This window comes from Mustela nivalis (genome assembly GCF_964662115.1).
Source record: "Mustela nivalis genome assembly, chromosome: 1".
Lineage (NCBI taxonomy): Eukaryota > Metazoa > Chordata > Mammalia > Carnivora > Mustelidae > Mustela > Mustela nivalis.
In genome coordinates this window covers 204,180,924-204,208,114 of record NC_139020.1, presented here as the reverse complement: position 1 = coordinate 204,208,114, position 27,191 = coordinate 204,180,924, and the positions used below count along the sequence as shown (strand labels likewise).

Genomic DNA, 27,191 nt, shown 5'->3' with positions numbered 1-27,191 from the left:
AAGTGAAAATGAGCTGAAAAACCACATGCAATAAACAAGAAGGAGCAGCCAACAAAATCTCTTAAAATCTCAGAAATGTTCAATAAACATTTGCAGAGCGAGAAAATAAATAACATCGCGAAGGAGCCAGCAGCTCCCTTTTCCCCTCGTTTCCCCTCGTGTGATTTGGGCTCAGGGTGCCTGTGTCTCCAGACAAGTCACATGTCTTGAAGGCAAGCTGGCCCCAGCTCTCTGAAGGCTGCCAGCAACTGTGTGCTTCTCCCTCCTCCCACAGGTCCCCCATACCCTCACTGGACAGCTCCTGCCCTTGGGAGAGCCCTTCCAGCTTCATCACTTCATCCTGGCTCCCTTCCTAGAGCAGCTGCCCAAGTCTTGGTTCCTCTCCTCTGCTCACAGGAGCCACTTCGCCAGCCAGCCAGCCAGCCAGCCAGCCAGAGCCCCCCACCAACCATGCCATTGAGAGCCAACAGCTGGGAACTTGGGCTCATCCCCAGCTGGGTCTGGTCAGCTTGGCAGCCAACAGGAAAATCCAGGGCCTCCGGGGGCTCTGGGAGGAGGTGGCTCGATCCCAGCCCCGGCTGCCAGACGATGCCAGCCTGTCCACTCGACAGAAAAACACACGCTGGCCGCCTGCCCCGGGGTGTTTCCAGAAGAGAAATTTAATCTAATTTACATACTTCTAGGTACATCGATAACCAAAATGTGGCCACTGAAAAAAGTTAAAAGGTCAATCAGCTCCCGGTCTCTAGCTGGCCCAGGATTGCAAAATAAAAAGATCCACGTTCCTTATTCTCTACACAAAACGCGTTTTTAAAAAAGTGAAAGGTCTAGGGAGCTATACATAGAAAGCAACAGTGAAAAGAGGGAGGGGAGTGGGGGTGGGGGGAGGAAAGTCCCATCCCCACCCCCTCCTGGGCCCTGGAGTCCCCCAAGGCTCTGGGGGGGCCTTGACATGGCAGGAGGCAGCTGTCAGCTCTGAGCTCTTCCAGGCTGGGAAGGCCCCTCTGGGGGGTGGCCAATAAGGATTTCCGTGGCATCATGGGCTCAGTGGGGGGCTCCCAGGCCCCAGCAGGCCCTCAGAGGGAGCGTGCCTTCCCCTGAGCAAGCACCGTGGCATGATGTGGTCGTTTGACTCAGGAACTGGGGGGCTGGGGCAGATCCCGGGTCTCACGAGGTGCGTGCGTGCGTATGTGTATGTGTGTGCCTGTGTGTGTGTGTCTATGTGCGTGTATGTGTGTGTGCATGTGTGAGAGGATATTCACAGGGGCAGGAGGGAACCAAGACAGGGGTCTTTGGGGTCTTTGCAAATGGCCACGGAGGGCAAACATAGCCCTGCCTGGCTGCTAGATGCAGGGGAGCGCTGGCCTTCCTCCCCTTGACCAGAGCAGCTGCCACCTGACCTGGCCTCTCCCCCTGCTGGACCAGGTGGCCATGGGCTGAAGGAAGATGCGCTGTGTGTGGCCCCAGAGCCCTCGGGCTGGGGGAAGGGCCGCTAGCTGGCTCCTGGCGCCCCGGCTGTAGTGTGCCCGGCCCCCAAGGGGAACCGGTTTGAGGTTTTGGCTTGCTCCTTTGGAAACGGAAAAGAAAGAGGGAGGAAAGGGTGGAAGAGACGGAGGAGAAAGAGGTGGCACGAGAGGGAATTTGGAATGCTTTTGTGTTAGGGCGCCTCTGCCGCCGCTGTCTGTGCCTGCGGGGCCCGGGGCTCCTCAGGCGGGGGGTCCGCTTTGGAGAAATTCATCTCCAGGATGTGCCGCTGTAAGTGTCGCACCCACTCCTCCTGGATAGAGAGGGGCCCCTGGAATTCCACCTCGCAGAACCTGTGTGGAGGGACAGAGAAAGAGAGAGGAGTGGCCGCTGCCAGGAGGAGGCAGATGCGTAGCCCTGCCCACGCCCCTGAGCATCCGGCACACCTACCACTACTCAGTGTGGAGAGAGCCAGCCCAGGATTTCAGGGAAGAGGACCCCGAAGCCAGATGTTTCCTCAGGGACAGTTACCTGTATCCATCCCAGGATCAAGGTAAGGTCCCCTAATGACCCCCACCTCTATGTTCAGGGCAGTCTGCTGGCTCTGATGCTGGGGAAGTACATCGGGCTTCCCAAGTCCCTCCACCATCTGACTGAATCATAGGATCTGAGAGGGGAGAGAGCCCAGAGAGGCAGACCCTACCCCGGCAGGCTCCAGGACAGAAGGACAGCAGCTGCGGAGAAGGGGTCAGGCACTAACTTGCACCCACCCTGCTCATGCACCCAACTCACCAACTCCCTGTGCCCTGAGGTCCCAAGGGAGGCCTCACTGAACAGGGGCCCAGGACCTGAGCTCGTGGCTCCAAAGACTTGGGTTCAAATCTTACTTCTGACTTGACCTATGTGACCTGAGGCAGCCCATCTGAAGTCTCAGACCCAGTTTCCTGGCCTCAGATGTACACCTGGACTTCGGTAAAAATGAACTAAGACCTATATTTTCCTGAATCAGGCAAACACTCGTTGAGTGCTTACCACATGTCAGACATAGTTCGAGTGCTCTATAAATATTCAGGTTTTTAAAACCTCACAGCAAATCTGTTACCAACCTCACTTTATAGGTGGGAATACTGAGGCAGGGAGTGGGAAGCTCTTGCTCAAGGTCACTTTGCTGCTAAGTGTCAGAGCCAGCACTAGAACCCTAAGGGTCCCAGCATGATGCTCCGAGGTGTTGCTGTCTGCTGAGAAGTCCCTGGCCTGGCTCCAGCCACACTCTACGCCAATCCATGAGGCTACATCTCCTGACCCCCACTAACCCCTGTCTTGTTCAGAGGCTCGTTCTCCCCCAAGTGGAGAGGTCTTTCTCCACCAGGTGGGTGGTCTTTCTCTCCCATCACCCCAGGGGGCTGCATACCTGCACTTGAGGGTGTAGATGTTGCCAACAAATTTGACCAGTGATGTCTGGGGGGGCCGGGGTACCAGGGAGGGGACCGGCCGGACCCGGGGTGGAGGCTGCCGCACCTCTTCCAGCTTCTGCTGTAGATCATTGGCCTCTTCTCCCCCCCGGACCGCAGAGGCGTCTGGAGGCCGGGCTTGTCGGCGCTCAAATTCTGAGGTGGGGAAAGGTGAAGAGGAGGACAGGAGATAAGCCAGAGGGCAGGACTCCTGGGAAAGTTCCTGCCTTTAGCAAGCAAGGGGCAGAGGCTGTGGGCAACTCTAAGACAGGACAGCTGGTGACTGGATGTTGCCTGGGCCTTGGGACAGGTGGGACAGTGCCCAGATGGGAGAATAGGAGAGCAACTGGGGAAGTGACTAAGGGCATATGTGCACAGTGGAGAACCCCGGGGACAGGTGCCCTCCCCCAAAACCCCCCTCCCACCAGCACTCACTGTTGATGTTCTGCCGCTGGTGCTCCTCGGCCTTCACAGTGCCTGGCGGGCTGGCTGCCAGAGGCCGCTCACCACTGTCGGCTGCCCGGCCAGCCTCAGGCCCTGGCTCACCCCCAGCACTGCGGCCCACCACAGCCAGGCCCCCAGGTGCCAGCCCTAGGGGCGGCCGCTTGTCGCTGTCACGGCCGTGGCCGGCGCTGCGGAATTTCTTGGTGAAGGGGCGGCCGCCCTGGATGTAGCTGCGGTAGGCCCCCACCTTCTGGGGCCGGTGCTTGATCCACTCGCTCAGTGTCTCAATGGGTGAGCCGTTCACACACCACTCGGTCACGCCAAATTGCCGCAGGTGCGCCCGCGCGTGGCTGGCCAGGGCCTTGCGGTTTTCGAAGTAAAGGCCACACAGCTCACAGCAGGCCTCAGTGGCTGCAGGCAGAGGGGGTGCTGCTGAGTCCCAGCCCAAAGGGAACAAGAGTACCCAGAAGGCCCTGCCCAGGTCAGGAGTCAGTCCCGCCTCCCACTGGGGCCTTGCCATGGGCCCCTGCTGGGGGTCAGTGTGTGCGTGGCACTGCCAGGCCCTGCAGGCCCCAGCAGACGCCCTCCCAGGACCCTGCCACCCACTGCTTACAGGAGTGGGAGGTCTTCTCGTGGAGGGTCTTTGCCTTGAAGGGCAGTTCGGTCTGGATGTAGGTCTTGGCCTTGACCTCTGCTGGGAGGAGGCGGTCCTCCTGCAGGGGCCGCTTGGCTGCCACTGAGCCCAGGTAGCCAGTGGCTGTGGGCTTGGCACCAGTGATGGGCGCCAGGCTGAGCTCTCGAGGAACCTGGGCCGGCCCAGCTCCTGGTTTGCCTGGGCGGCCAGCCATTGGCGCCAGTGGCAGAGGGGCCTGCATAGGCCCAGGAGCAGCTGTGGGAGGCCCATCCTCAGCCAAGGCAGGGGCCAGGTCTCCGGCTGGTGGCTCTTTCTTGATGAGGCACGGTTTGGACTTCTTCTTGAGGATCTCTCGCAGCGTGTCGATAGGCGAACCGTTGACAGACCACTCAGTCACGCCCATCTGCCGCAGGTGGGAGCGCGCGTGGCTTGACAGGCCCTTGCGGTTCTCGAAGAACTCACCACAGAATTCACAGCGGATGTCACGAACAGGCTCTGCCCGGGACGCTGCAGGGGATCCAGGGTGGAGGGAGGGGGAGGAGAAGGAGGCGGCTGCTGCGGCGGGAAGCTTCCAAGCTCAAGGCTAATGTTAAGTGCCTGGCTGTCCCGTCCATGCAGCCCCGACCCCAATGACCCACTCCCTTATTCGCTTTCAGGGGCCCTTGTGCACATTCAGCCCTTCTGCTTGCTCTGTCACCTCAAATGCTAGCTGGCTTCACGATGATTCCCTTGACATCGAGAAGCAGTGAGAAGCAAGCTCGATCCTGGGCTCAGACACCAGCTTGGCTGTGAACCCCTATGTTACACTGGGCAAACCACTTCCCCTCTGAGCCTGTTTCCTCCTCTACAAAATGCAGATGGAAACCTCCACCTGGAGGGAGCAGCTCCAAGCATGTGGCACACAGCTGATATGAAATACACCGGAGCACTGAAGCAGAGGCCTGGGCCATCCTCACCTGGTCAGCACACGACTCAGCCAACTTGAGCAGAAAGAACAGTGACAGGGACAGTATGACTACCGACTGGTATACACATGGCTTCGTTTAACCAGGCATCGTACTAAGTGATTTACATCCCTTTGGAACTATACAGAGCTCAGACCATGCGTATCTTCAGTCTCCAGAAAGAGGAAACTCACCGAAGGTCACACATCGCTGGAGTGGAAGAGCTGAACACTTAACTTAAACCTGGCTCCAAAATGTCAAACACTTAGTGACCGGGAACGTCAGAAAGATGTGCACCTGCCCAATTCCAGTCCTTATACTCCTGCCTGTGGTAGACATCACTAATTGATCCCTGCAATCTTTCTCCCTAGAAATCTGGCTGGTAGACACTACTGATCGATTAACGATGGCCCAAGAGGTAAAATCTTTTGGGCATCATTGAATGGCACAGTTCTGCCTCCCCAGTGTGGATGGGTAATCAAGAAGCAGCTCAGCTGGGAGGTCTGCATAGCAAGAATGCACAGCTAAGCCTTGTTCTCTGGACCTGTGTAACCTCCCTTCTGTTTCTACTCAGGGTGCTCTGGGTACCCATGAAGTGCGCGTGGGGGGCGGAGGGAGACCCCTCTACCTATTCTCACTGCCCTGCCCCCGGGGTCACACTTACACAGGTTCAGGGGGGCCATGTCTTCCCGTGGTGCCGCCCAGGGACCCTCGGATGGGTGTGGCTCCCCATGAAGGGCCCCTGGCAGCATCTCCCGTTTGATCTCCACCCGCATTTGTTCAGGCTTCAGCTTCTTGGGCAGGGAGGGTGCGGCCAGGCCTGGGAACATCTTCCGGGCCGTGGGAGGAGAGGCAGTTGGTGAGTGGCCCAGGGGGCTGCCTGGTGGCGGTGGCAACTTCTTGGCCAGGGGTGAGAGGTGAAGGTCTGCAGGGCTGCGGGTTTCCAGTGAGCTACCGGGACCTCCGCTGCCCACCACCTTAGCCAGGGCTTTCGGGCTCGGCCCTGGAGGGTTAGGGGGGCCGCCAGGCCGGGACTGGGTCCGTCTCTTGAGGATCTCCCGTAGTGTGTCAATGGGTGAGCCGTTGACATACCACTCGGTCACACCCATCTGCCGCAGGTGCGAGCGTGCGTGACTTGATAGGCCCTTGCGGTTCTCGAAGAACTCACCACAGAACTCACAGCGGATGTCTCGAGCTGGCTCTGGGCCCGAGGCTGCAGCAGGAAAAAGGAATAATTAGCATCATGGGCAACATTAGCATTCTTGTCTGTGGGTCTCCTGGTCGGCTGGGCATGGGCAGCGGCATGCCCACAGGCTGGGGTGGTGGTGGAGGGCAGGTGCAAGCGAGGGAACTAAGGAGTGGGGCGGGGGTCAGACACTCAGCAGGAGCGAGGGGAGGCTCCAGAGAGCACATGCACCCTCGGTCCTCGCAGAGGATGGAACCAAGACTCCACAGCTCTGCGGGTCCTGGGTCCCGACAAGGATTGGGCTAAGTGGGCAGGAAGTAGTAGCCTAAGTGCCAAATACCATCCAGACCAGGGGCAACCATGGACACTTTCCACACCAAAAGGCAGCACCCCACCCTTGGCCTTTATTCTCAGGGAAGGTCACAGTCATGGAGGTCAAAGGCCAAGAGAGAGGGCCTAGCAGCCAACTGCCAACAAGATCTCTGGGCAGAACCAGCCCACTGCCAAGGGCCCCTGTCTACTCCCTGCCCCAGCAGGAAAGGAGTAGGGAGGGGGCTGCGACCCCCCCGGGAGGGGCTCCAGGGCCCGCAGGGAGGAGGGAGCGGCTGAAGCGAGAACCTACAGAGGTTGAGAGGAGACGGCTCCACATCAGAGGCCCAGAAAATGCCGGCGGCTGCGGCGGCCGAGAGGTCCTGCTTCCCCCAGGGGCTGGCCGTACCCGCGGCCTTCAGCTTGGCCTTCTTGGCCGGCGGTGGGGGGGGGAGCAAGGAGAGGGCCGCAGAGGTAGGAGGAGGCCGCCCCAGCTGGGCCAGGGTGCCGCGCCCGGGTGGGAGGCGGATCTGGACGCCGTCCCTCCTGATGAGCCCGTGGAGCACGTCTATGGGGGATCCCTTGGCGTCCGGGTCGCTGACGCCCAGGTGGCGCAGGTGGGCGCGGGCGTGGCTGGACAGGCCCTTGCGGGTCTCAAACCAGGCACCGCACAGCTGGCAGTCCAGCTCTCTGCCCCCGTCACTATCTAAAGCTGCGGAGACAAAACACAGGGGGGGGTTCACGGCCGCCACCTTGGCCGGCCCTGGGGGACTGAGGCAAGAAGACCTGATATGATTCAAGGCTGCCCAGGCCATTTGGGGACCAAGACTTGTGCCGCAGACTTATTTTACGAGGTTTTGGGAAACAGAAAGTCCTGTTCTCTGCATAGCCCTTTCGTATCAAGGTGAGTGTGGAGAGCTTAAGGATATGGGGTGGAGAGGTGGTGGCCAAATTCCAGTGGCACAATCTGATGCTCCCAGGCACTCTTCCCTGGGACCCCGGCTGTGGGAGCTGTGGGAATGCAAAGCAGGGACCTCGCCCAGTTGCTGAGCATCATACAGCCAAAGGCAGAGCTGCTCAGGGCCTTGCTCCTGAAAACACAGCAGACAATGGAAGCAGCTTCATGGGAACATGAGATGCCAACTGGGTCTCCCTGTTGGGCAGGGGGCCAGACCCTGGGCTCAGCCCAGGCTAACACCCACAAATGTGTGGGAAGGCCTGACTTCCTAAGGGATACCATGCTAAACCTGCTCACTGCACCAGGGAGGGAGGGGGGCGGTTCTTCCTAAACCCCTCTTTGTCATGCCCACAGGCAGCCCAGGAGGTATGGCTCCACCCATGGGCACAGTAGAGGTGCCTCTGCAGAGAGCGCCAAGAAGATGTGAACACAGGGCCAACTACAGGACCCCCCCCTGTCAGGTGGGCCACCACCTGCCTGCCTGGAGGGCCCAAGATGCCCCTCTGGGGAAGTCAGGCCCACAGGAGTTCTGATTACCTTCACTGCCCCAACCCTCAGGCTCAGAGAAGGCCAAGAGTGCCCCTAAGTGGTGAGGATGACCCTGGCGGGCTCAGCAGCCACAACCAGACCTCCAGGGGGCACAACAGCACAGTATAGTGGGAGGCAGATGATAATATGCTGCATGGCCAGCCCAACAGGAGACACAGTGCTCTGACCAATATTCTGACCCAGCAGACCCAGGACATAGGAGCTGCAGTCCCCACTGGCCCCACCCTGGGCTCTGCAGCCCTCCCGGTGCCAGGACCTCCCTCAGCTCCCGGGACCCGCACTCACTGAGGTTCAGGGGCCCATCGTCCTCAGACTGGGGCCACTGTGCCTTTGGGGAGGCTGGCCGGGGGCTCAGGGACAGCTGGGGGCTCTTGTCCTCAGGATTCTTGGGGGTAGGGGAGCCCGCCAGGGCCAGTGGTGCCTTCTTGAGGAGTGGGGAGCTGGGTGGATGGGCCAAGCCCTTGGTCGAGAAGCCAGGAGGTGACTTGATGGCCTTGTTGACAGCCGGGGCATCCAAGGGCTTGGCCAAGGCAAGCAGGCCAGGCCGAGGGGCCCCAGCGACCACCTCCTTCGGTGAGTTGGACTTCTTAGACAGGCCTGGGGGCAGCCCGAGGGGTGTGTCAGGCAGGCCCTTCTGCTTCACAAGCTCGTAGAGGAGGTCAATGGGGGCTCCGCTGCTCTCCGACTCGGCCACCCCCAGCTGCCGCAGGTGGGAGCGTGCGTGGCTGGACAGGCCCTTTCGTGTCTCAAAGCAGGCACCGCAGACCTCGCAGGTAGTCAGGCTCTGGGCTGGAGGGTGAGATGGAGGCCAAGAGAGCTGGCTGTGAGGCCCCTTGAACCCTGCCCTCCCCACTTCTCCTCCTCCCAGGACTCTACTCACCCAGGCTCCCTGCAAGCCCCTTTGATCCTTAAAATGACCCTAATAAGGCAGGAATCAGCCTGTCCAGTTTGCAAGTAAGGAAACTGAGTCTCAGAGAAGGAAGAGTTATGCCCAAGAGCACACAGCAGGAAGCAGAGCCCTTCTGTGGTCCAGCCAATAGAATACTTTTCGGATATCCAACACACCAGGGTGTCCTGGCAACAGGTGTTCACAAAAACACTGACCTGCCAGTCACACGCTTCCTAGAGCTGTCTTAACCAGCCTTTGCAGCTCAACTCATGCCCCAAACACTGGGTTGGAAGGCCCAGCCACAGTCGCTGTGGTGCCCTACACCCTTTTCTGCAGAGCCCTTATCACTGCCTGTCTCTTTCTCTGTCTCCCTGCTCCCCAATTTCAATGACTCCAAGGACAAGTACCAGATCTGTTCTGCTCTCTCACATCCCTGGAGTCCAACACAGGGCCTGTCAATTACTCAATAATGATCTCAGTATCAACATACAGACAAGACAGTATCACACAGAAGATCACGTGGCTAATGAGGGCTGAAGTCAGCAAATGAATTAGGTCTGAGTGTGAGCTCTTGAAAACCATTCTTTTCCCCTGGTTGCCCCTCCCCCGCCCAGTGAGGGTACACCTCAAGGCCATGCTCGATCAGGGCATCAGAAGCTGGACAGAAGAAAACCAGCTGTCTCCTTAGTGCCTTGGGGTGAAGAGAAAGCTGTTGACCTCACACTAACTCTAGGCTCAAGAGTTCCCTTTGAGTCTGACCAGCCTGGCCAGCACCCCCTCCTTGCCACCTGGGTCACTCACCCTTGAGATCTGGCAACTCCTGCTTGCTGCCATGAGGAACCTCTGCAGCCACTTTGCTACTCAGCCGATTGGCCACCTGCTCCAAGGGCCCAGGGACAGGCAGGCTCTTCTTGGGGAGCGGGGGGGAGCCCAAGTCCATGGCCACCATTGTGTTTTCCTCAGAACCCAGGCCTGTGAGGTTAGGAAGACAAGCTCAGCTCGGACTGGGTGTGAGCTGTCTACCCCCATAAGGACTGAGAGTGGGGGCACAGAGCCTTCTTCCTCATCCTTAGCATCTGCTCTCATCGTGGGAGGCAACTCACCCTATGAGAGCAGAGGCTCCATCCAAACCCCCAGCACCAGGATGTCAAGGCTGCACATGGACAGCACGGACCAGAAGCAGCTTCCACCCATTAGACACACACTGGTTGGGACAGTTACTCCCATCCTAGCTCTGACAAAATTCTCTGGGCAGAGCTTGTGCAGGGGAGCATGTCAGTCTTGGGAGCAGGTAGGTGGCAGTCAGAAGGGGAATCCAGTAAGAGAAGGCCAAAGTCAGAGGACAGATAAGCAATGCAGAGACGAGGCTCCACAGGACTTGTGGAGAACCTCCACCAGACAAGACAGCTGGAGCTACAGGAAGAAATTGGGGCTCCGCAGTAGTCTGCTTCTCACAAGCTGAGCCCTAAGTGGGGTAAGTGAGAACTGGGAGCCTGAATCAGCAGGGTTCTGAATGGAGACAAGAAGAGTGGTAATCACAGAACTTTGTAGGAAGTTTCGGAGGCATCTGTTAGGTCAGGGAGCTTCCCTGAAAGAGGTGTGTATGAGAAAAGGGAGTCGAAGTTATGTTTTCATGGTCTAATTTTGCAGAGAAGTGGTCCTGAGTGGCCTGCTGAGCCCCAGGTTTAGCGTTCAGGGTACGGAGACAGCTCTGAGGCTCGAGAAACTGTGTGTTAGTTGGGGCTTTGGAGTCGTTCAGCGCCAAGAGCAGGAAGCCGTGCAGGTCCTCTGCTCAGTTTGAGTCTTACGGAGGCAACAAGAAGACAGGCGGGGGTGAGGGGCAACGGGGCCCGGGACACCGAGGACTTTGTCAAAGTCGCCGGGTGGAGTGGGCGCGTCTGTCAGATGCTGTAGGGACCGTATGTGAAGTGACTTGGAGTGGGTTCCGCGCCGGAGGGACCGCGACTGTGTTGAGGAAAGCTCCCGGGGCTCCAAGGGGAGCAGGGAACATCTGTCAGACGGGGTGAGGGTCCCACGGAGCAGCCGCGAAGAGTGTTTCTGAAGCCCGGGACCCTGTGAGCTACGACAGGAGGCCCGGGGCCCGCACGACTGGACGGCCTGGGTGGGGGTGGGGGGGGAGGGGGAGTCCCGGAGACTGGACGGCGGGCGTCCGGGGCGGCGGCAGGGGGCGGGCGGAATGCCGACTTTGCCCTCCCCGCACCCTCCCCGGCGCGGGCTCTTACCCGGCGCGGGCGCCGGCCCGGGCCCCGGCTCCGGCTCGGCCTTGGGCCCGTCCCGCGGCGGCGGCGGTGGCGGCGGGGGCGGGGGCGGCGGCGGCGGCGCGGGGAGGGCCGCGGGGCCCGGGCTCGGGGGGCTGGGCGGGGGCGCCCCAGCGGGCGCGCGCTCCCGGGCGCCCCCCGCGCGCGGCCCCGCCGCCGCCTTGCTCTCCGCTTTTGTCACTCGGCACTGGGCGGTGGAGGCGGCCATCTTGGCTCCGGCGCACGCGGGGCGGCCGCCCCAGGCGGGAGCAGCCGAGCGCCGAGCGCCGCCGCCGAGCCCGCTCTGCTCCGCCCCGCCCCTCGGGGCGCGCCCAGGGCGGCCGGCCGAGCACCGAGCGCCGCGAGCGAGCGAAGCACTTGTCCCGGCCGGCAGGGCCGGGGCTTGGGGGTTGGGGCTGGAGCCTGAGGGAGCCGCCAGCACCCCAGCTCGCGGAAGCACGCACGCCGCTCTGAGCGCGGCGGCCAACTACACTCCCCCACTCCTGGTCTGGACAGGACGGGACGCTCTCCCCACTCCCCCGGCCCGAACACCCCTAAGGCTAAAATGGGAATCCTCGGACCGCATGCATTTGCCTTAACAGCATCCAGGCTTCTGGAGCCCTGAAGGGCGGAGCTAGGACGTGCTCCGGGATCCTGTTCCATTCCCTATCCTGGAATTCTCCCTTCCGTGTCAGAAATCCTGTAAGACACCAGATCCCAGCTATAAGGATCCCACATCATCCCGGGATCCAAATGTCCCCCAGCCCTCGCCGGCGCTGTCCTGCAAGCCTACGGAACTCCCCACGCGACCGCCGGCACCCCATTTCAGGCACAATCTGCTTCTCCCCAACACCAAACCGATTGCCCCCAGCTGTTCCTTGACAGCTGAGTGAGGCCAGAAACTGACCGTTGCTCCGCCCCCAACCCGGCACCCGCCCCCGACGACCCACTTAGTGATGTGGGAGATACTTCTAAAAACAACGGTGCAGGGCGGGTGCCCAGACCTAGCCTTACTCTTGGACATCCTTCCCCAAGGCAAGGCTTCCAGGATCTTGGAACCACTCATTTAACGGCCCTCTGGCGCACCAGGTGTCAACTGAAAGCCTGATCAGAGCGCCCCCCACCTCCCTGTGGACAAGGCCAGGGCAGTACCAGACTGAATCCTGACACCCCAATGGCTTGGACGTCTGTCAGCGCTAAGGGCTGCCACACTGGTCTTCTGATGGAAACAGGTTAACTAGAGCTCAACCTGACTGCTGGACACATGCTGCCATCCCTCAGGGACCTGACCCAGTGCCAAGTAAGGAGTTTGAGCCTGACACTCAGGCCTCTACTAGAGTGACAAAAAAAGAAGAGGGCAAGTCTATAGCTTACAAACTATGGCCTGTGCCCCAGCCGTCCTCAGAACCAGCTCCACTTCTCGGCCACCCCCGAGACACCACAAACCTAGCCAGGTATGTGAGCTGAATGCTCAGGCGACAGCCTTCCGGAGAGGCAAGAAACCTGAGGTCGTGTCCCCACTCTGCCTCTTTCCAAACTATGACTTCAGCCAGCCACTATGTCCTTTCTGTGACTCGGTCTCCAAGCAGAGGGGGCTTTGGTAGCACCACTCTCCACTTTGCAGACCCTCAGGCGCCTTTCACTGATAAGGGGGTTTGCACATGGATCCAGTGGAGTTCAGAGTACAGATCTAAATAAGACCCTGGAAGCTCCAGGTAGGAGAAACAGAAGGAAACCTCAGCCCCAAGCAGCCCCTGACACTTGCCCCTGTTCAGGAACTTCTCCATTCCCCAAAGCCCACCTACTCCTCACTGCCAAGTTCTTTGCTTTGAGAGTCAGTAAACTGTCCAACAAAGTCAGGCTTTTCCAGACTGGGTACTTCACCTTTCCACTCCCTCAGTGGTGCTCAGTCCTAGGCTCCTTCCCCAAAATATTACTTCTGGATTTCCCAAGCTGTCCTCCATGGGGAGACCACCGAATATGGTGTTCAGAAGTCTAGCTCTGCTGCTTTGTGGCTGTATGGCAAAGCAGATGACCTACAGTTTCCTTATCCACAAAATAGGAACACAACAATCCTTAACCCCACAGAATGGTTTCAAGGCACGAATGAGATGAAGCCTTAGTATACAACAAGCACTCAGTTATAGGAGGGGTTATCAATGCTGCTGGACAAAGAAGGCACCAATGAAAATCCAGAATGTAGACTCTAGCTCTGTAGTGCCTGATGAGTTACAACTAAACTCGTAACTAGCCACATTTCAAGCCACATTTCGTCAGGCATCGGAGAGCTAGAGTCTACAGAACACACATCTAAAGAACCTTCCCATCTCAGAAAGTTCTAGCAGACAGCACTGCTCTAACCAGATGATGTTTTTAAAAGCAAGACTGCTGGAGCCTGACCTGTCTGGGGTTTCAAATCATAGCTCCACCCTTCTGGCTGTGTGTCCTTGGGCAAGTTAATTAATTTCATTGTGTCTCAGTTTCCTCATCTGTAAAATGGGGGATAATAATAATAACACCTGCCTTATAGCGTTGTTGTGAGGATGTAAATAAGTTTGTGTTTGTAAAGTGCTCAGAATATATTTGGCTCCTAAGAAGAGCTGAATAAGTGTGTGTTAAAATCACTATCAGGCAGGGCAGGGATACACTGGATCCAGAGGTAGCCCTGGCCCAGCCCCAGAGTAAAACAGAAATCCTCCAAGTGGCAGGGCAGTTGTAAGGACAGTTGTCAACATACTTTGTAAAGTGACTTGAAACACTACCAGGAAAGCAGAATGGCAACTCCTCCCCCTCCCCCCGCACATCTCTCTGGGCCCCCAAGAAGGGTCAGGGCCCCAATCCAATCCAATCTACACCCTCTCCCCTTACCATCTCCGTAGGCTGGCCCAGGGTCCTCAGCCCAGGTGGGTGGAAAGGGCACTGCGAGAGGTAAGCGTGGCCGACGCGAGGTCAGGAAGCTGCTAGGTGACCCCCCAGGTTCGCAGCCCAGGGGGCTGGGGGGCCGCTCAGCAGCAGAGGTGGCCAGCAGCTCTTGCAAGATATTGATGGGTGACACGGTGAGCTCCCAGTTAGTGATGCCGAAGTCTCGTAGGTGGGCTCGGGCGTGGCTGGAGAGGCCGGCTCGTGTGTCGAAGCCAGCCCCACAGAAGTCACAACGCATCAGGCTGAAGGTGCCTGGGTCAAAGTTAGCCACTGTGGAGGGAGAGAGGACATGGACTACCTGGAGGAGTGACTCTCTCGCCCCCGGCCTCCCCATTCCCGGGGCTGCTCCCCACCCCCTAAGATCACACAGCCTCCCTTTCCCTTTGCCATTCACCCTCCTGCCTGAATCAGTTCCCATGTGCTCATGCGTCCACTAGTCCTCCCGCTCCAAGAAGCCTTCTCTGTCTGACCCTCCAGGTTTCCCCTCACATGGTTCTCAGCATCAGGGACTCCTCCCTCAGAAACCCTTCTCCCGTTGTGGATTTACAATCCTTTGGCTGAGTGTTTGATTAATATCCTTCTCGCGTCTAGAGCACAGGCCTCTATTTTTTGCTCACTGTCACTCTGGTGCTGTCAATTAAATCTTTGTTGAATGAAGAAATGGGCAAACGGATAGGATGCTGTTCTGTGGGAGCCCGATTGGATGTCCCCAGGTGGAGTCAGGGACCTCCTCTTGGCTGCCCCAGCCCCTGGCTTCCGCCATCACAGCCCTGGTCACTCACCATTGTAAGTGCTTGGTTTTGTGGCTGTCTGCCTCTTGCCCCTTACCCCCTGAGCACGCACATGCGCGTGCGCCTACACACACACACACACACGCACACACACACTCTCTCAAACACCACACCAGCACCTTCCCCAAGTGGGATCCATGTCTGCCAGCGTCAGAACCCCCCAGGGCACTTGTGTTGGAGACAGACCTCCAGAATCAGAACCCTGGTGCCTGGGAATCTGCATACCTCACAGGCTGCCCCGGGGGTTCTGAAGCTGGTCAGGGTCCCACACTCCTATTACTGGGCCTCGAACTCCAGGAGAGCAGGGACTGCTGTTTCGTTCTCTGCTGTGTCCCCAAGTGCCCAGAACAGAGGGGTTCTCTCTCAATAAATATTTGTCGAATGAAGACATCAGTGACATTCCCTGCCTGGGGCTGTCTCCTCTGCTCATACTCCTTCCTCCAGCTGCCGGAAGGGCCAGGGCACTGGGGCATCCCCACACCTCCACTGATGCGGTGGCCTCTGCTGCGGCTCCCAGTCTTCCAGGAGGGGGAGGCCCTGACTTCCCCCTGCTTGGCACTATGGGGGCATTTAGAGTGAGGGTTGCTTGGTTCAGAACTCAGCTGCCCTGCTGTGTGTCTCTTGGGCCTCGGAGGGAGGTGGTTGCCGGAGCGAAGCCTCCCTACCTTTTTTCTTCTTCTTCTGGAAAGAGAACCTGCGCTCAATGGCCTTCACCTCCTCAGCAGAGATGAAGTGCCGCACATTGTAGCTGACGCCCACACGGTTCAGGTGGCCCCGGACATGGTTGGCCAAGCCGATGCCGTTGTGGAAGCGATCGGGGCAGTAGGGGCACTTGCGCTCCTCGTGCTTCAGTGCCACCTCCGGGTCCCCGTCCAGAAGTGCATCCAGCCCCAGCGGGCCGTCCAGTGGTGTGTCGAGGAGTAAGAAGTCGAGGGGGTGGGCGCCCCCCAGTCCCAGCTCCTCGGGCTGCAGCCTTGGGGGCACCCTCGTTGCTGCAGCCAAGACCTGTGGCCCCAGCTTTGCCACCAGCACAAGCGGCACCATCCCTCGGAGCTGCTGCTGCTGTGCCCGTGAGGCTTCAGCTGCCCTCAGAGCTTTCCGGAAAGTTCGCTTCAGGTCCAGGGCCAGCTGTGGGATGAGGCCGGGTGTAGCTAGGGGTAGAAAAACCCCATTTTCGGGGGAAAAGTCCATTTCTGAGGCCAGTGGTATGTCTTCTTCCTCCTCTTCGCTCCAAGGGTGTCTGTGGCTCCCCAGCTGGGCTGGGAGCCCCTGGGGGTGGATCATGGCCTTGTTTCTACTGGGCTGTAAGGAGTAGGGGGCAGATGCTAGAGGTGAGGGAAAGGCTGGCCTTCCCAGGGGCCTCTGGTCTGCGCCGTGCAGAAGTGGCTTTGACAGTGGGAAATCCCTCATGCCCAGCTGCTGGCAGCCTGGGCCAAAGGCCAGGCTGGGGTCATATCCAGCAGGGTTCTCCTGCCATGTGGGGGCCAAGAGCGGTTCAGCTTTGCCAAAGTAGTCCTCAGCAGCATCAGGGAAGCGGGCATATGCATCCTGGCTGGTGCCTGGCTGGCTGGCAGGGTCCTCCTCGAAAGCCTCTGCATCCTCCTCCCAGTGGGGGTGGGCATGCGCAAGCCTCACGTGCTCCCTGAGCAGGCTCTCGCTGGGTGCGGGGAAGCCGCAGAACACGCAGCCCCTGAGCCCCGAGGAGGCTCGGTAGGGTCGGTAGGTGAGGGTGGTGGCATCGGGGCCTGGGCTGCCAGCCCCACTGCCGCCCCCGAAGGGCTCCCTGGCAGGCTGGCCTGGAAGCTCGCGCACGTGCAGTTTGGCATGTTGCACAAAGGCCTTGGAGGAATTGGTGCCAAAGATGCACTTGGGGCACTGCAGCCGGGCCTCCCGGCCTTCATCGCCTGGGACCTGCTTCAGTTTCTGGATCTCTTCGATGATCTTCTCCCGGGAGGCCTGGTGCAGCTGCCGGTGCTGCTCTAGGGCTCCAGGGTCGGCGAAGGCCCAGCCGCACTCTCCACAGGCCAGCGGGGCCAAGTCGGCAGGGGGTTCCTGGCCCGGGGCTCGGCGATGCTGGCTCATGTGCTCCAGGAGGTGCTCCTTCTGCTTGAAGTAGATGCTGCACTCGATACACGGGAACACGGCTGGCTCCTCGTCCTCGTCCTCATCCGGGCTGGCCACCCCCTTGGCCACCTCCTCCAGCAGCTCACACAGGTAGGGCCCCGTCCGGATCGGGGGCAGCAACGGCTGCAGCCGCTCCACGGATGCCTCTGCATTCACTGTCCAGGTCTGTGTGGCCACCTCTGAGGCCGACCTGGGCAGGCCCCATTCAGACGGCTGAGCCAGCCCTTCGAGGTCTGCCAGGGGCTCTCTTGTGTCCACCACCGTCACATCCAATGTCTTAGTGGCATCTTCTACCGGCACGAGCACTGTTCTGAAGGAGGTGAGGGGCAGGGGCTGGGGCGGCAGGTCCAGGTGCAGCCCCCCATCCTGGGGTGGGGCCTGCTCATCAGTGTCTCGGAGCCAGTCGAACCTGGGGTGGCCCCGAGGGGACTTCTCCAAGAGCTTCGCTTCCCCCTGATGGTGCAAGAACCTTCTAGATCCCTCAAGCTCAATGTGGGGCTTCACAGTTCTCACAATGACCGAGTCCTCGAACCTCCGCTCAGATGGGATGCCCTCCCTGGCTTCCTGGGCCAGTGGGTGCTCCCAGGTCCCCTGGCCATCAGGGGGGCCAGGGAAGTGGCCCAGGAGGTGGGGTGGTGGGGAGCCCGGCTGGAAGTCCAGGCTGCCTCCATCCCAGCAACTGCAAGGAAGTGCCAATGGGGACAGGTTAGCCACAGGCCTCAGTTTCCCTTCCTTGGGCAGGGGAGGGGGTCCTCATAGGCAGTCCAAGACAAGCCCCAGAGACCCAACCTGAGGGCAACCTCAGAGGGGCCGGGAGTGTGGAGGTGAGGGCGGGGAGACAGGGGGAGTGGATGTGGCTCTTCCAGAACTATTGGGCCAAAAACGCATTCAGCTCCCAGGATGCACCTGTCCATGAAGCCCAGCCACACTGCATTGTGGGAGAGTGTGCAGGGTGTACCAGGGGCCACACCAGGGTCACAAGGCATGTATGTCCTCAAGTCTGGCGGCACAGTCAACTCTCATGTGTCCCCCAGGAGGGCCCAAGGCTCTGATCTGTGCCCCCAGCTGCATAAGACCAAGAGGTTTTCCCCAAATTGGGGTGAATTCGTTCATTTAGTCTCACTTTCCAGCAAATTTCGTGCAACTCTGTGGCATCAACAGCTCAGGGGAATGCCTTTCCCCAGCAGCTCCCCTCTTAGAAGGGCAGAGTCAGGAGTGGTTGAAGGACTCTGCTCAGCCTCTGGCCCCGAGGACCCTGACCTCCTCTGGGGCAAAGGGGGAGGCGAAGCAACCTCACTGAGCCTCAGTTTTCCAATCCTAAAAAGGGGAACGAGTCCCCAAAACCAGGAGCCTCTGTGTCCTTTGCAACATCTAAGGAACTTTCTCATATCCACAGTCAAAGAAAAGTTCACCTGAGGTCTGTGCTCAGTCAAATGGTCAGAACTACAGCACTTTAAATGGGGACCCCGACCATGACCCCGGGAAGTGTAGGGGGAGGAGAACAAAACTCTGTGCTTCGGGAATGCTTCACTTCACCAGATGCCTGGTTCCTGGTAAGCCCACAATCAATGTAGGTTCCTGGTAAATCTCCCTTCATTTTCAGGACCCCGCCTCCAAGAGGGGCTATCGATCACACCTGCCCAACAGGTATAGAAGTGGGTTTCACCAAGAAGAAGAGCGGAAATCACAGGGTCACCTTTCTCAGCCCCATTGGTGCCATGTGATACCAACAGGACCACCTACCCTCCAGGGCCATGGTAAAGATTCAGTGGGGTAAGCCTCTGCCAAGAGGCTAGTCTACAGCAGGCGCTCAACAAATGGGAGCTCTCATTAACACATTGCAGAGCTTACTACTTAAGAGCACCCACCAAGACTTAAAGGGTCACTGCTGTTACAGTTGCTGTCAGTTCCTGCTCCTGTCCAACCTCCCTGGGGTCCTCAAGGCCAGTTTGTGAGATGCATCTTAGGGACTCTATTTTACAGATGGGGAAACTGAGGCTTAGAGAGGCCTGGCATCATTGTAAGGGTCACCTGGCAGAGACAGGACTCCAAGGGTCTAACCTTCAGGCTCCTGTCCCTCTGGCCCTGCTCCTGGCAGGGATAATGAGAGTTGACTGTCTGTGTTCATCCCAGTCTTCCCCACCCCCTGCACATGCCCAGGGGCTTGCCTGCTGGGAGCCACCTCCTCCTGCCTGGCCTCCTGATTCCCTCCTTTCCCCTTTTCACTCCCTGGGGGCTTCCTTTGGGCCTAGGTGCATCCTGCTTGCCCCCCTGCCCTCCCTGAGGTCAGGGCCAGCGTGGCACTCACCAGCTGCTGATCCGATGGGTGGCGGAGGTGGCACGGGGGAGGGCTTCGCTGAGGCCGGGATGGGGCTGCCCGTCTGCAACAGAGAGGGGAGACCCTGAGGGGCGGGGTCCCCCTGGCTGGGGTCCTTCACAACACCCCAGCTCCGGGAGCCCTGCCGGGCACCTTGGAAGGGCCCTGCCGGCTCCCTACCCCTCTCTGAGAGGCCTTTGGCCTCTGTACTCCTGAGCCTTGAAAGGGGTCTCTTTGGAGGAGTCTCCTGGGGGGGCCCTGGGGGCTTCCTGCCTTCAACCATCCTCTCTTTGACCCCACCCAGCAGCCAATGTGATTTTTTAAAATCACACCCTGGTAAAAACTCACTTGACTTCTCATAATACCTCTGATAAAAGCCAGGGTCCCAGCCACTAGCTACAAAGCCCTGTGGGGTGGGATGTCTGCAGGTCTCTCCAGCCTTATTCCCTCTCTTTACCCCTCACTCACTCACTCTGTCCTGACTCTTCTTGAGGCCTCAAGCCCACCCAACTCTTTCTGGCCCCGAGGCCTCTGCATTGGCTATTCCTTCCATCTGGAGAGTCCTTCCCTGGGCACTGACCAGAGAGAGCCCCTGTGACTTCCTCCCTGGTCACCTATTTCATTTCTTTATTCACACTCTCCAAAATCGCCCGGTTCCTCTTGTGGAGACCTGCCTGCGTCCCTGCTGGCGCAGACGCACCTGCTGAGGGCAGGGACCTTTTCAGCCTCATTCACTAGCATCTCAGTGCTTGGCCCACAGCAGGTGCTCAATGAATACTTGCCAGATGATGAGTGAGGAGCTCTACGTCTGAACTGCAGAGGGCCTGTCCCTGCCTCCCAGGCCCCCTTCCAGGCCTAAGTCCTAGAATCAAATCCCCTCCTGGGACCTCTCACACAGATAGAGCCAACTCTCCATTATCCGCCTATGGAGCCAACGCCTGGAACGACCACAGGAATCCTGGCCTGTGCCTCCTCTGCCCGCCACACTCGCCTGACATGGGTGAACGTGCCAGCTGGGGTGCAGGCCAACTGCCTGGGCCAAAGTTAACACACGGTGGGGTGGGGAGGGGGACTTGCGCCCCGTCCAGAGCCTGACAGATGCAATGGCTGGATTAGCTTCAACTGGATGATGGTCCAGAAAGAGGGCTAGGGCCGGGGCTAGTTCTTTCCCCGATTCCCCGTGGTTCAACTTGCCCAGGAAACTGAGAGCTGACTGCCAGGAGCCAAAGCATCAGAAGTGCCTTTCAGGGGATTGTGGGGGATCAGAAAGTCATGGTCACAGGCTGAGGGTCCTTCTACAGAGCCTGAGAGAAGCTCTGTGACTGTCCCATGCCCTCTGGAAGGTGAGGGTGGCAATGGGGGGGGGGTCCATACTTTGCACCGGCTACAGCTGTCTCGTGGCCACAGCATTACAGCACATGGGGCCGGATGATTTTCTGCACAGCCTCCCCGGCCCCTCCCCACGAGATGCTGGAAGCCTCCCCAGCCCCTGGCCCTGCAGTCATGATAACCCAAAGTGTCTATAGATGTGGCCAAAGTGTCCCTTGCAGGCAGAATGACCCCCATTTGAGGCCCACAGGAGTCGACTGATGGGGAGCAGGGTCAGGCGGGGGGGATTCTCAAATGCAAGGGTGAGCGTCAGGGTGGGAGGTTGAGGCGGATGTTGGAGAAGGTGTGAGGCTGGGAAAGCAAAGCCTGGACCAGCCAGGGGAGAGAGACCCCCCAAAATGGGGTCTCTTGAAAACATAAGATCATAAATGTGAGCTACTTAGGGGTGGGCAAGTCATTCAGTGGCAGCAAGCCCCTGCACAGCCTAAAAGTGTAGTCTGAGGTAGCGGGCATCCTGCTTCTGATTCTGGGACCCCAGCTGCCAAGATTCTGGGCGTCCCAGATTCGTTGATTCTGCGACTGGTGTTGTCTAAGGATCCCACGAGCCAGGGGGCTGTGTTGGCCTCTTTGAGCAGCTCCAGCGAGGCTCCTATTTTTAGTGGCAGCATTCTGAAGGAAGCAGGCCAAGCAGGGCCCTGTGTCCAAGACACCTGGAGGCTGGGGGCTTGCCCAGGGGCTTCCAGGGCTGGCGGGGATCCAGAAGTCCCTGTAGGTCAGACGAGGTGCCTGGATACAGCCCTTGGCAGTGGCTGTGCCAAAGTGCCCTCACGGACTCCTGCTATCTGTGGGTCCCCGAGAGGGTTTGAAAATGAGAGAGGGAAAATGAGAAGAGCATCCACGAGCGGCTTGAACCCTAAGCCAGGCAGCTTGGCAGCGTGGACAAGAATCTAGACTTTGGAGGCAGACAGATCCAAGTTCAAGGCCCAGCAGTGACTGAAGGGCATGCCTTTCCCACCTGTTTCCTCCTCTGTATAAAGGAAACAGCTACCACCCATCTTGCAGGGCCAGCGACGGATGCCAAGGAGATCATACAGTACAAGCTCCATCCAGAGACGCGGCGGAGGAGGAAAGAAAGGGCTATGAGGGTGCCCGGGGAAAAGGGGTCGGGGCTAGCTCAGAGACGTCCCAGGTTGGAAGCTGGAGGCTGGACTGAAAGCCTCAGGTCTGCTCACTCCATGCTCTAAAGTGCTCCCCAGCCTGGGGCCCCACGCGAGGCCAGAGATAATGTGTTGTTCGTCCCCTGGCACCCTGGTCTCAATACCAGACACGCACCAGACTCCTATCAATCCATGTGGACCGTCTCAGCCCCCCAAGCCTTGGCTGCACCCAGAAAGCCAAAGAGAGAGGTGCCAAACGTCAGGCAGGGGCTGTAAGGAGGCTGTGGGGGCTCCAAGCCAATAGCCATAGTGTAGGACAGAGAAGGCAGTGGAAGCATCCATGTCCAGATGGAGAAGTTTGGAAGTACCCTTGGGGGTCTCCGAGGGCAGGGTCGGAGTGAGGGAGGGCCCAGGCTTCAGGGTGGGACAGCAGCCCCAGAGGCTGTTCCTATATATAGGCATCCCAAGACTCCTGGAGCAGGTGTCCGAACCAGGAAGGGGAGTCGAGCAGATCAAGAGGGGCAGCAGGGGAGGCAGTGTATCCCAAGTTTAGGCCCTCCTCTAACCTCCAGGCTGTGACCCCACCCTGGTCAAGTCACCCCTGTCCCATGGCCCCATTTGCTCAGGGACATCATTAAGGGTGGGCCTGGCCCCTTTTGGCAGCCGCATTGCCCTCTTCCCCAAGTACATGCGCTGGAGCCTGGTTGATTGCCTAGAGCGAGTGAAGACGCATCTACCTACCTACCTACTTACCTTCCCCCTCCCTTGCCAGACTTGGGGCTTCTGCCCGGTAGAGAAGAAGTGACCAATTCCTCACAATCAGACCCAGAGAGGACTCTGGAAACCCAAACCCTGCTTCCTGGGCTCTCATAAAATCAAGGTCTCAGACCTGCCAGGGCTGGCCAGGACCCGGAACATAGTCCTGCTGATCTCTAGGCCTTGGTTGCTAATGGTTTGGAGGAGGGGGTTGCTAAGATTCCCTGAGCGCTGATATTCTCACCCTCAGCAGCCTCACCCTGTGTAACACATTTGGGTGTTATCTATCACCTCAATGCCATTGCTTATGTGAAGCCTGATGCCTAGACTCCCCTGCCCTCTTTGTCTGACTCACTGTTCCTCATCCAGGACTCCAGATGGCCGCTAGGCTGGGGCTGGCTGGGCTTTCCCCACTGCAGCCCCAGCGACTATGTCTTAACACCTGGTGGCTGGTTTGTCTCCCCAGCACCAGATGGCAGGGTCCATGAGGGTGAGGATGGAATGTGTGTGTGGTCCCAAGAAGGTACTCTGAAAATATCTGAACATCATGTGTGTTGTTAGGGCTGAGTTGAGGCAGGTCGAGGATGACTTGACGCAGGGTGGTGGTTCAAGATGAGGGCTATCACGCCAGGTTAGTGCCAGCCATGGGACCGTGGGCAACTTACTTAACCCCTCAGGGCCTGAATTTTCCCATCTCTAGCATGAGATGGTTAAAGCTGAAGCTACCCTGCAGGGAACTTTTAAGAATGACATGAGATGATCACGTAGAGGGCTTGGCACGTAGGAAACTCCTGATGAGGTACATGGAAGTTCCTGGAAACCAAGGCCTGTAGGGCAGGCCAGGCAGATGAAGAGAGACATCTGGTGCATCAGCCTGCATTGCCCTCACCACTCTGCGGCTCCTGCCTGGTCCTTGAACACACCAGGCTCCTCTTCACCACAGGACCTTTGCTCCTGCTGTTCCCACCACCTGGCTTGTCTTTCCCACCATTCATTCAATGCTCCACTCAAATTCCACCCACTCAGGGAGGTTTCCCAGGTCCTCCGGGCATGATCCTGGCACTCCATTTAATACATTTATGGCATCTGTCACTACCCGACCTTACATTATTTATATCGCTGCTTGCTGTCTGTCCTACTATAATTTTGGGTCTCTCTGGGAAGGGAGTTTTGCCTCTTTTGTTTATGGCTGTATCCCCAGCACCTAGAACACAGCCTGACACATAGTAATTGTTGAGTATTTAATGAATAACAAGTCTTGAGGTGGGAACAGTGTGAGATCCCCTTTTGCTGAGTAAACCAAGGCACAAAGGGGCAGCTGGGGTCCCTGACTAGCCAGTCTCTCCCCGGCCACTAGAGGGCACATGTCATTTTGGCCCATGGCTCAGGAGCAGGACTCACCAACACAATGCAGCAAGCGGGAGCTGGGATTGACCCTGGGAATGGGGTATGCCTGGGGAACAAGCGGGCATTCAGGGCAGGATGCTCTGGGTGCTAAGCTGGGCACCTGGACCCAATTAGTGTGCTCAAAGGAGGGAACCAGGCAGACCCAAGTTCAAATCCCAGCTCCTAGCCACCCACTGTGGTGTGAGGGGATAGTCACTGGCTCCCAGGGCCTCTGTTTTCACAACTGTAAAATGGGAAAATAAGCAAAGTACAAAGAGAAGGCTCTGGACGCAAGTAGAATCCGAATCCCATCTCAACCCCTGGGTTGACCTAGCCCTTTCTGAACCTCAGGGCCAGGCTCCATGCTCCCCCAGGGCCACAGGGCCCATCCTCTTACCAGAAATGCCACCTCTGCCATCCAGAATGTCTCGGGGTCCCTCCTTGGTGACAGGCAGGTAATGGGTAGACCGGAAGATGCCACCTTCCCCTTCGGCAGCCTCGGCCCCACCTTCGATGTCTTCCCTTGGTGCTGGGCCAGGTAGTCTCTCAGGGCCACGCGGACGATCTGGCGCGGCCAGGCCGCCTGCCAGGGGCCCATCCATGGATGCTCTCTACCTGGCTCCTCTCAGTTGCTGGGCTGGCTCAGCAAGGCATTGTAGGTCTGGGGGCAGAGAGACAGGTGCTTAGGGGAGTTGGGAAAGGGATGCTGCCTCAGTTTCCCCTTCCTTGAAGCCCCAGTCCTCACCCATGCTGCTCAATGCCTCAGTTTACCTCCGAGCCCAGGAGAGCTAAGTAAATGGTGCTGAGGCTTTATCCATATGCATTGTATGGATGGCCATACAATGGGCTTTATCCTCAGTATGCCCCAGTCTCCCCACAGGTAACTCCTCTTTACATAGCCCGTGTACTGTACTGCCTCAGCTTACCCCATTTTTACACATGCAAACTCATGCACCTTGTTTTCTCCGAGCATTAATCCTATCACTTCTCCCAGGTGCCTCCCTTCATTCACACGCTGCTGCACTTTTCCCAGTTGTGCCCTCCCTTCCATGCACATGCATCTCCTGTGCCCATGCCTCAGCACGAATACGAGCCACTTCTGCACTCTGATCCTATTCACTATCCCAAGTGCTCCCATCATTACCTCTGCACTTTTCCCACACTCCAACCCCCATCCCCTCAGGACCTTAGGGTTCTCATTAACCCTTTCGCACTCACACACAGCCTCAAGTGACCCCAGCATTAACCCCTCCCCTTATCCCCAACATCAACCCTCATGCATACCCAGCCTGGGCTCTTCCATCCCACCCTCCCAAGATTTCTCTCGTCCGCGGACAAAAACGACGGATGGGCTCCTGGTCCAGAAATGAGGACCCTGGGGAAGCCGTGTGTGTGTGTGTGGGGGGGTGCTGTCCTCTCCACCTATAAATACCTTCAAGGTAACGGCAGAAAGTGAAGGGCAGGAATGAGGCGCCCTCCCCAGGGAGATGGTGGGGAGGCCGGGCCCAGGCAACCGGGGCGGGGCCCGGGCTCCAGGCCTGGCTGCAGGCGCTGCCCTCGGGGGCCTGGGGGCTCCCAAGGGGCCAGTCCGTGGCCTGGCAGTCGTGGCGGGGGTCCCTGCCCAGGCCCAGAGGAAGCACCTGCGGGTGCCCACCGGGTGGGCACTGCCCGCGGGGAACAGGCGGGACCGCAACTTCGGAGCACTTTGGCAGCGTGGGAAGGGGCCTCCCGCCTGGACGCCCCCCGGGGGTCGCAGGGGTGGGGGCGGCGACGCGCCAGCGCACCCCTCGTTGGGCCAGGGTCCGGGAGACGCTCCCTCCGCCCGTGCACTTCGGGGCGGGAGACCCCGTGGGACGCGCGGAGGTGGGGGGACACCTGCCCCAAGACCCCCGCTCCTCCCCCCCACCGGAACGGCCCCGCCCCCGACAAGGCCCCGCCCCTGCAGGCCCCGCCCCCGCCCCCCGCCCCGGGGGGTCCCGCCTGGCCCGGCCCGGCCCCAGCCTCCCCCTCCCCGAGCCGGCTCCGCCCCGCCCGCGGGCTCCCCAGGCCGGGCCGGGCCTCACCGGGGAGGCGGTGCCGCCGGCCAGGCGCCGGGGTTCGAAGCTCCCCTCCTCGGTGCGGCCGTCGCTGCCGCTACCGCCGCTGCCGCTCCCGGTGCCGGTGCCGCGGCCTCCGCAGCCGCCGCCGCCTCCACCGCTCGGGGGACATTGTCCCTTTAAATCGCTCCCCCCGCCGCCCCGCCCCCCCGGCGCGCCGCCGTGACCTCAGCGCGACAGCCCCGCCGCGCCGCCATGATGGGGAGGTCCAGGCCCCCCCTACAACACCCCCCCCCCACGCCGCCCTGAGGGGGGGCGGTCAGCGGGCGTGCCGCCATGTTGGGAGTGGCCAGGCGGGTCACCCTTAAAGGGGCCGCGCGGTGTGAGAGTCCAGGTAGAGGGTCTGTTTCCATGACAACACACTTGTCCCCCTGCCCCCAATAGCTCCTCTTCACCCTACTGGTTCTTCCAATGCTAGGCCTGTTATAGCACCAGAAGGGAGGGGGGCAGAGAAGTTCCCCCATGGGTCATTTATAGGTCATTGAAAACTCCATCCAGCCAATCCTTATCCTTCAGTCCCCTGTCCCCAGTCAGCAACTTTCAATCACGAGTCTTCTCCCTCCTTTACCATTATCCACTCTGGACTTCAGCACCTCCATGACTTAGAGCTGCCCTAGGTCCCCAATGCTAAGCCCCTCTTCTCCACGCAACCCCAAGGATCACAGCCTCCAGAACTACCCCATCATGAATACATAACAGGTCTGCCGCCTTCTTCCATCCACCACCCACCGGTATGTCCAACCGCCCATTCATCTCCCTACCCATTCATCTATCTAGTCAACCAATCAACTATCCACCCATCCATGCAAACACCCATTCAAACCACCCATCCACTTCCCAACTACCCACTCATCCATCCACCACTCAACCAACATCTGGTCCTGTCAGCGAGTTAGCCACCCACCCAAATTCCCAACCACTCGTCTGAATACCCACTCAACCCAGCCATCCACATCCCATCAACCTGCCCGTCCACCCACCACCCAAGTAAATACTTACATATCCAAACAACCAAGCAAGCAACCACCCATTCCTACACACATGCTTCCACCTGGCCAGGCAGACTTCCATCCTTCGATTGCACATTTACTTGTCTCCACTAGAGTGTAAGCTCCATGAGGAAAAAGGTCCTGTCTGCCCAGCTCCTTACTGTTTCCCCACTGCCTAGGTCAAGAGACTCAGGAAATCCCAACAAATATTCATACAATGTCTATAACCACCTACTCA

The 27,191-nt window shown here is 59.0% G+C and overlaps 1 protein-coding gene across 22 annotated transcripts; it reads right to left on the bottom strand.

The window, feature by feature from the left end:
* Nucleotides 1-42: 42 nt before the first annotated feature.
* On the bottom strand, nucleotides 43-26,190 carry WIZ (WIZ zinc finger). Of its 22 annotated transcripts, none has more exons than XM_082707731.1 (13): nucleotides 25,932-26,190; nucleotides 24,266-24,529; nucleotides 19,232-19,304; nucleotides 15,465-17,602; nucleotides 13,955-14,278; nucleotides 9,630-9,800; nucleotides 8,225-8,728; nucleotides 6,746-7,144; nucleotides 5,602-6,150; nucleotides 3,973-4,500; nucleotides 3,351-3,770; nucleotides 2,876-3,071; nucleotides 43-1,817 (listed from the first exon to the last, which is right to left on the bottom strand). In XM_082707731.1, exons 2-13 carry the CDS (start codon nucleotides 24,468-24,470, stop codon nucleotides 1,658-1,660), a joined length of 5,667 nt encoding a protein of 1,888 aa, XP_082563857.1. In that variant the 5' UTR covers nucleotides 24,471-24,529; nucleotides 25,932-26,190; the 3' UTR covers nucleotides 43-1,657. The 22 variants fall into 22 exon arrangements, with proteins under 22 accessions (XP_082563857.1, XP_082563872.1, XP_082563868.1 ...); XM_082707746.1 differs by lacking the exon at nucleotides 25,932-26,190 and adding an exon at nucleotides 25,301-25,695; XM_082707742.1 differs by lacking the exon at nucleotides 25,932-26,190 and adding an exon at nucleotides 25,153-25,212.
* Nucleotides 26,191-27,191: the final 1,001 nt, after the last annotated feature.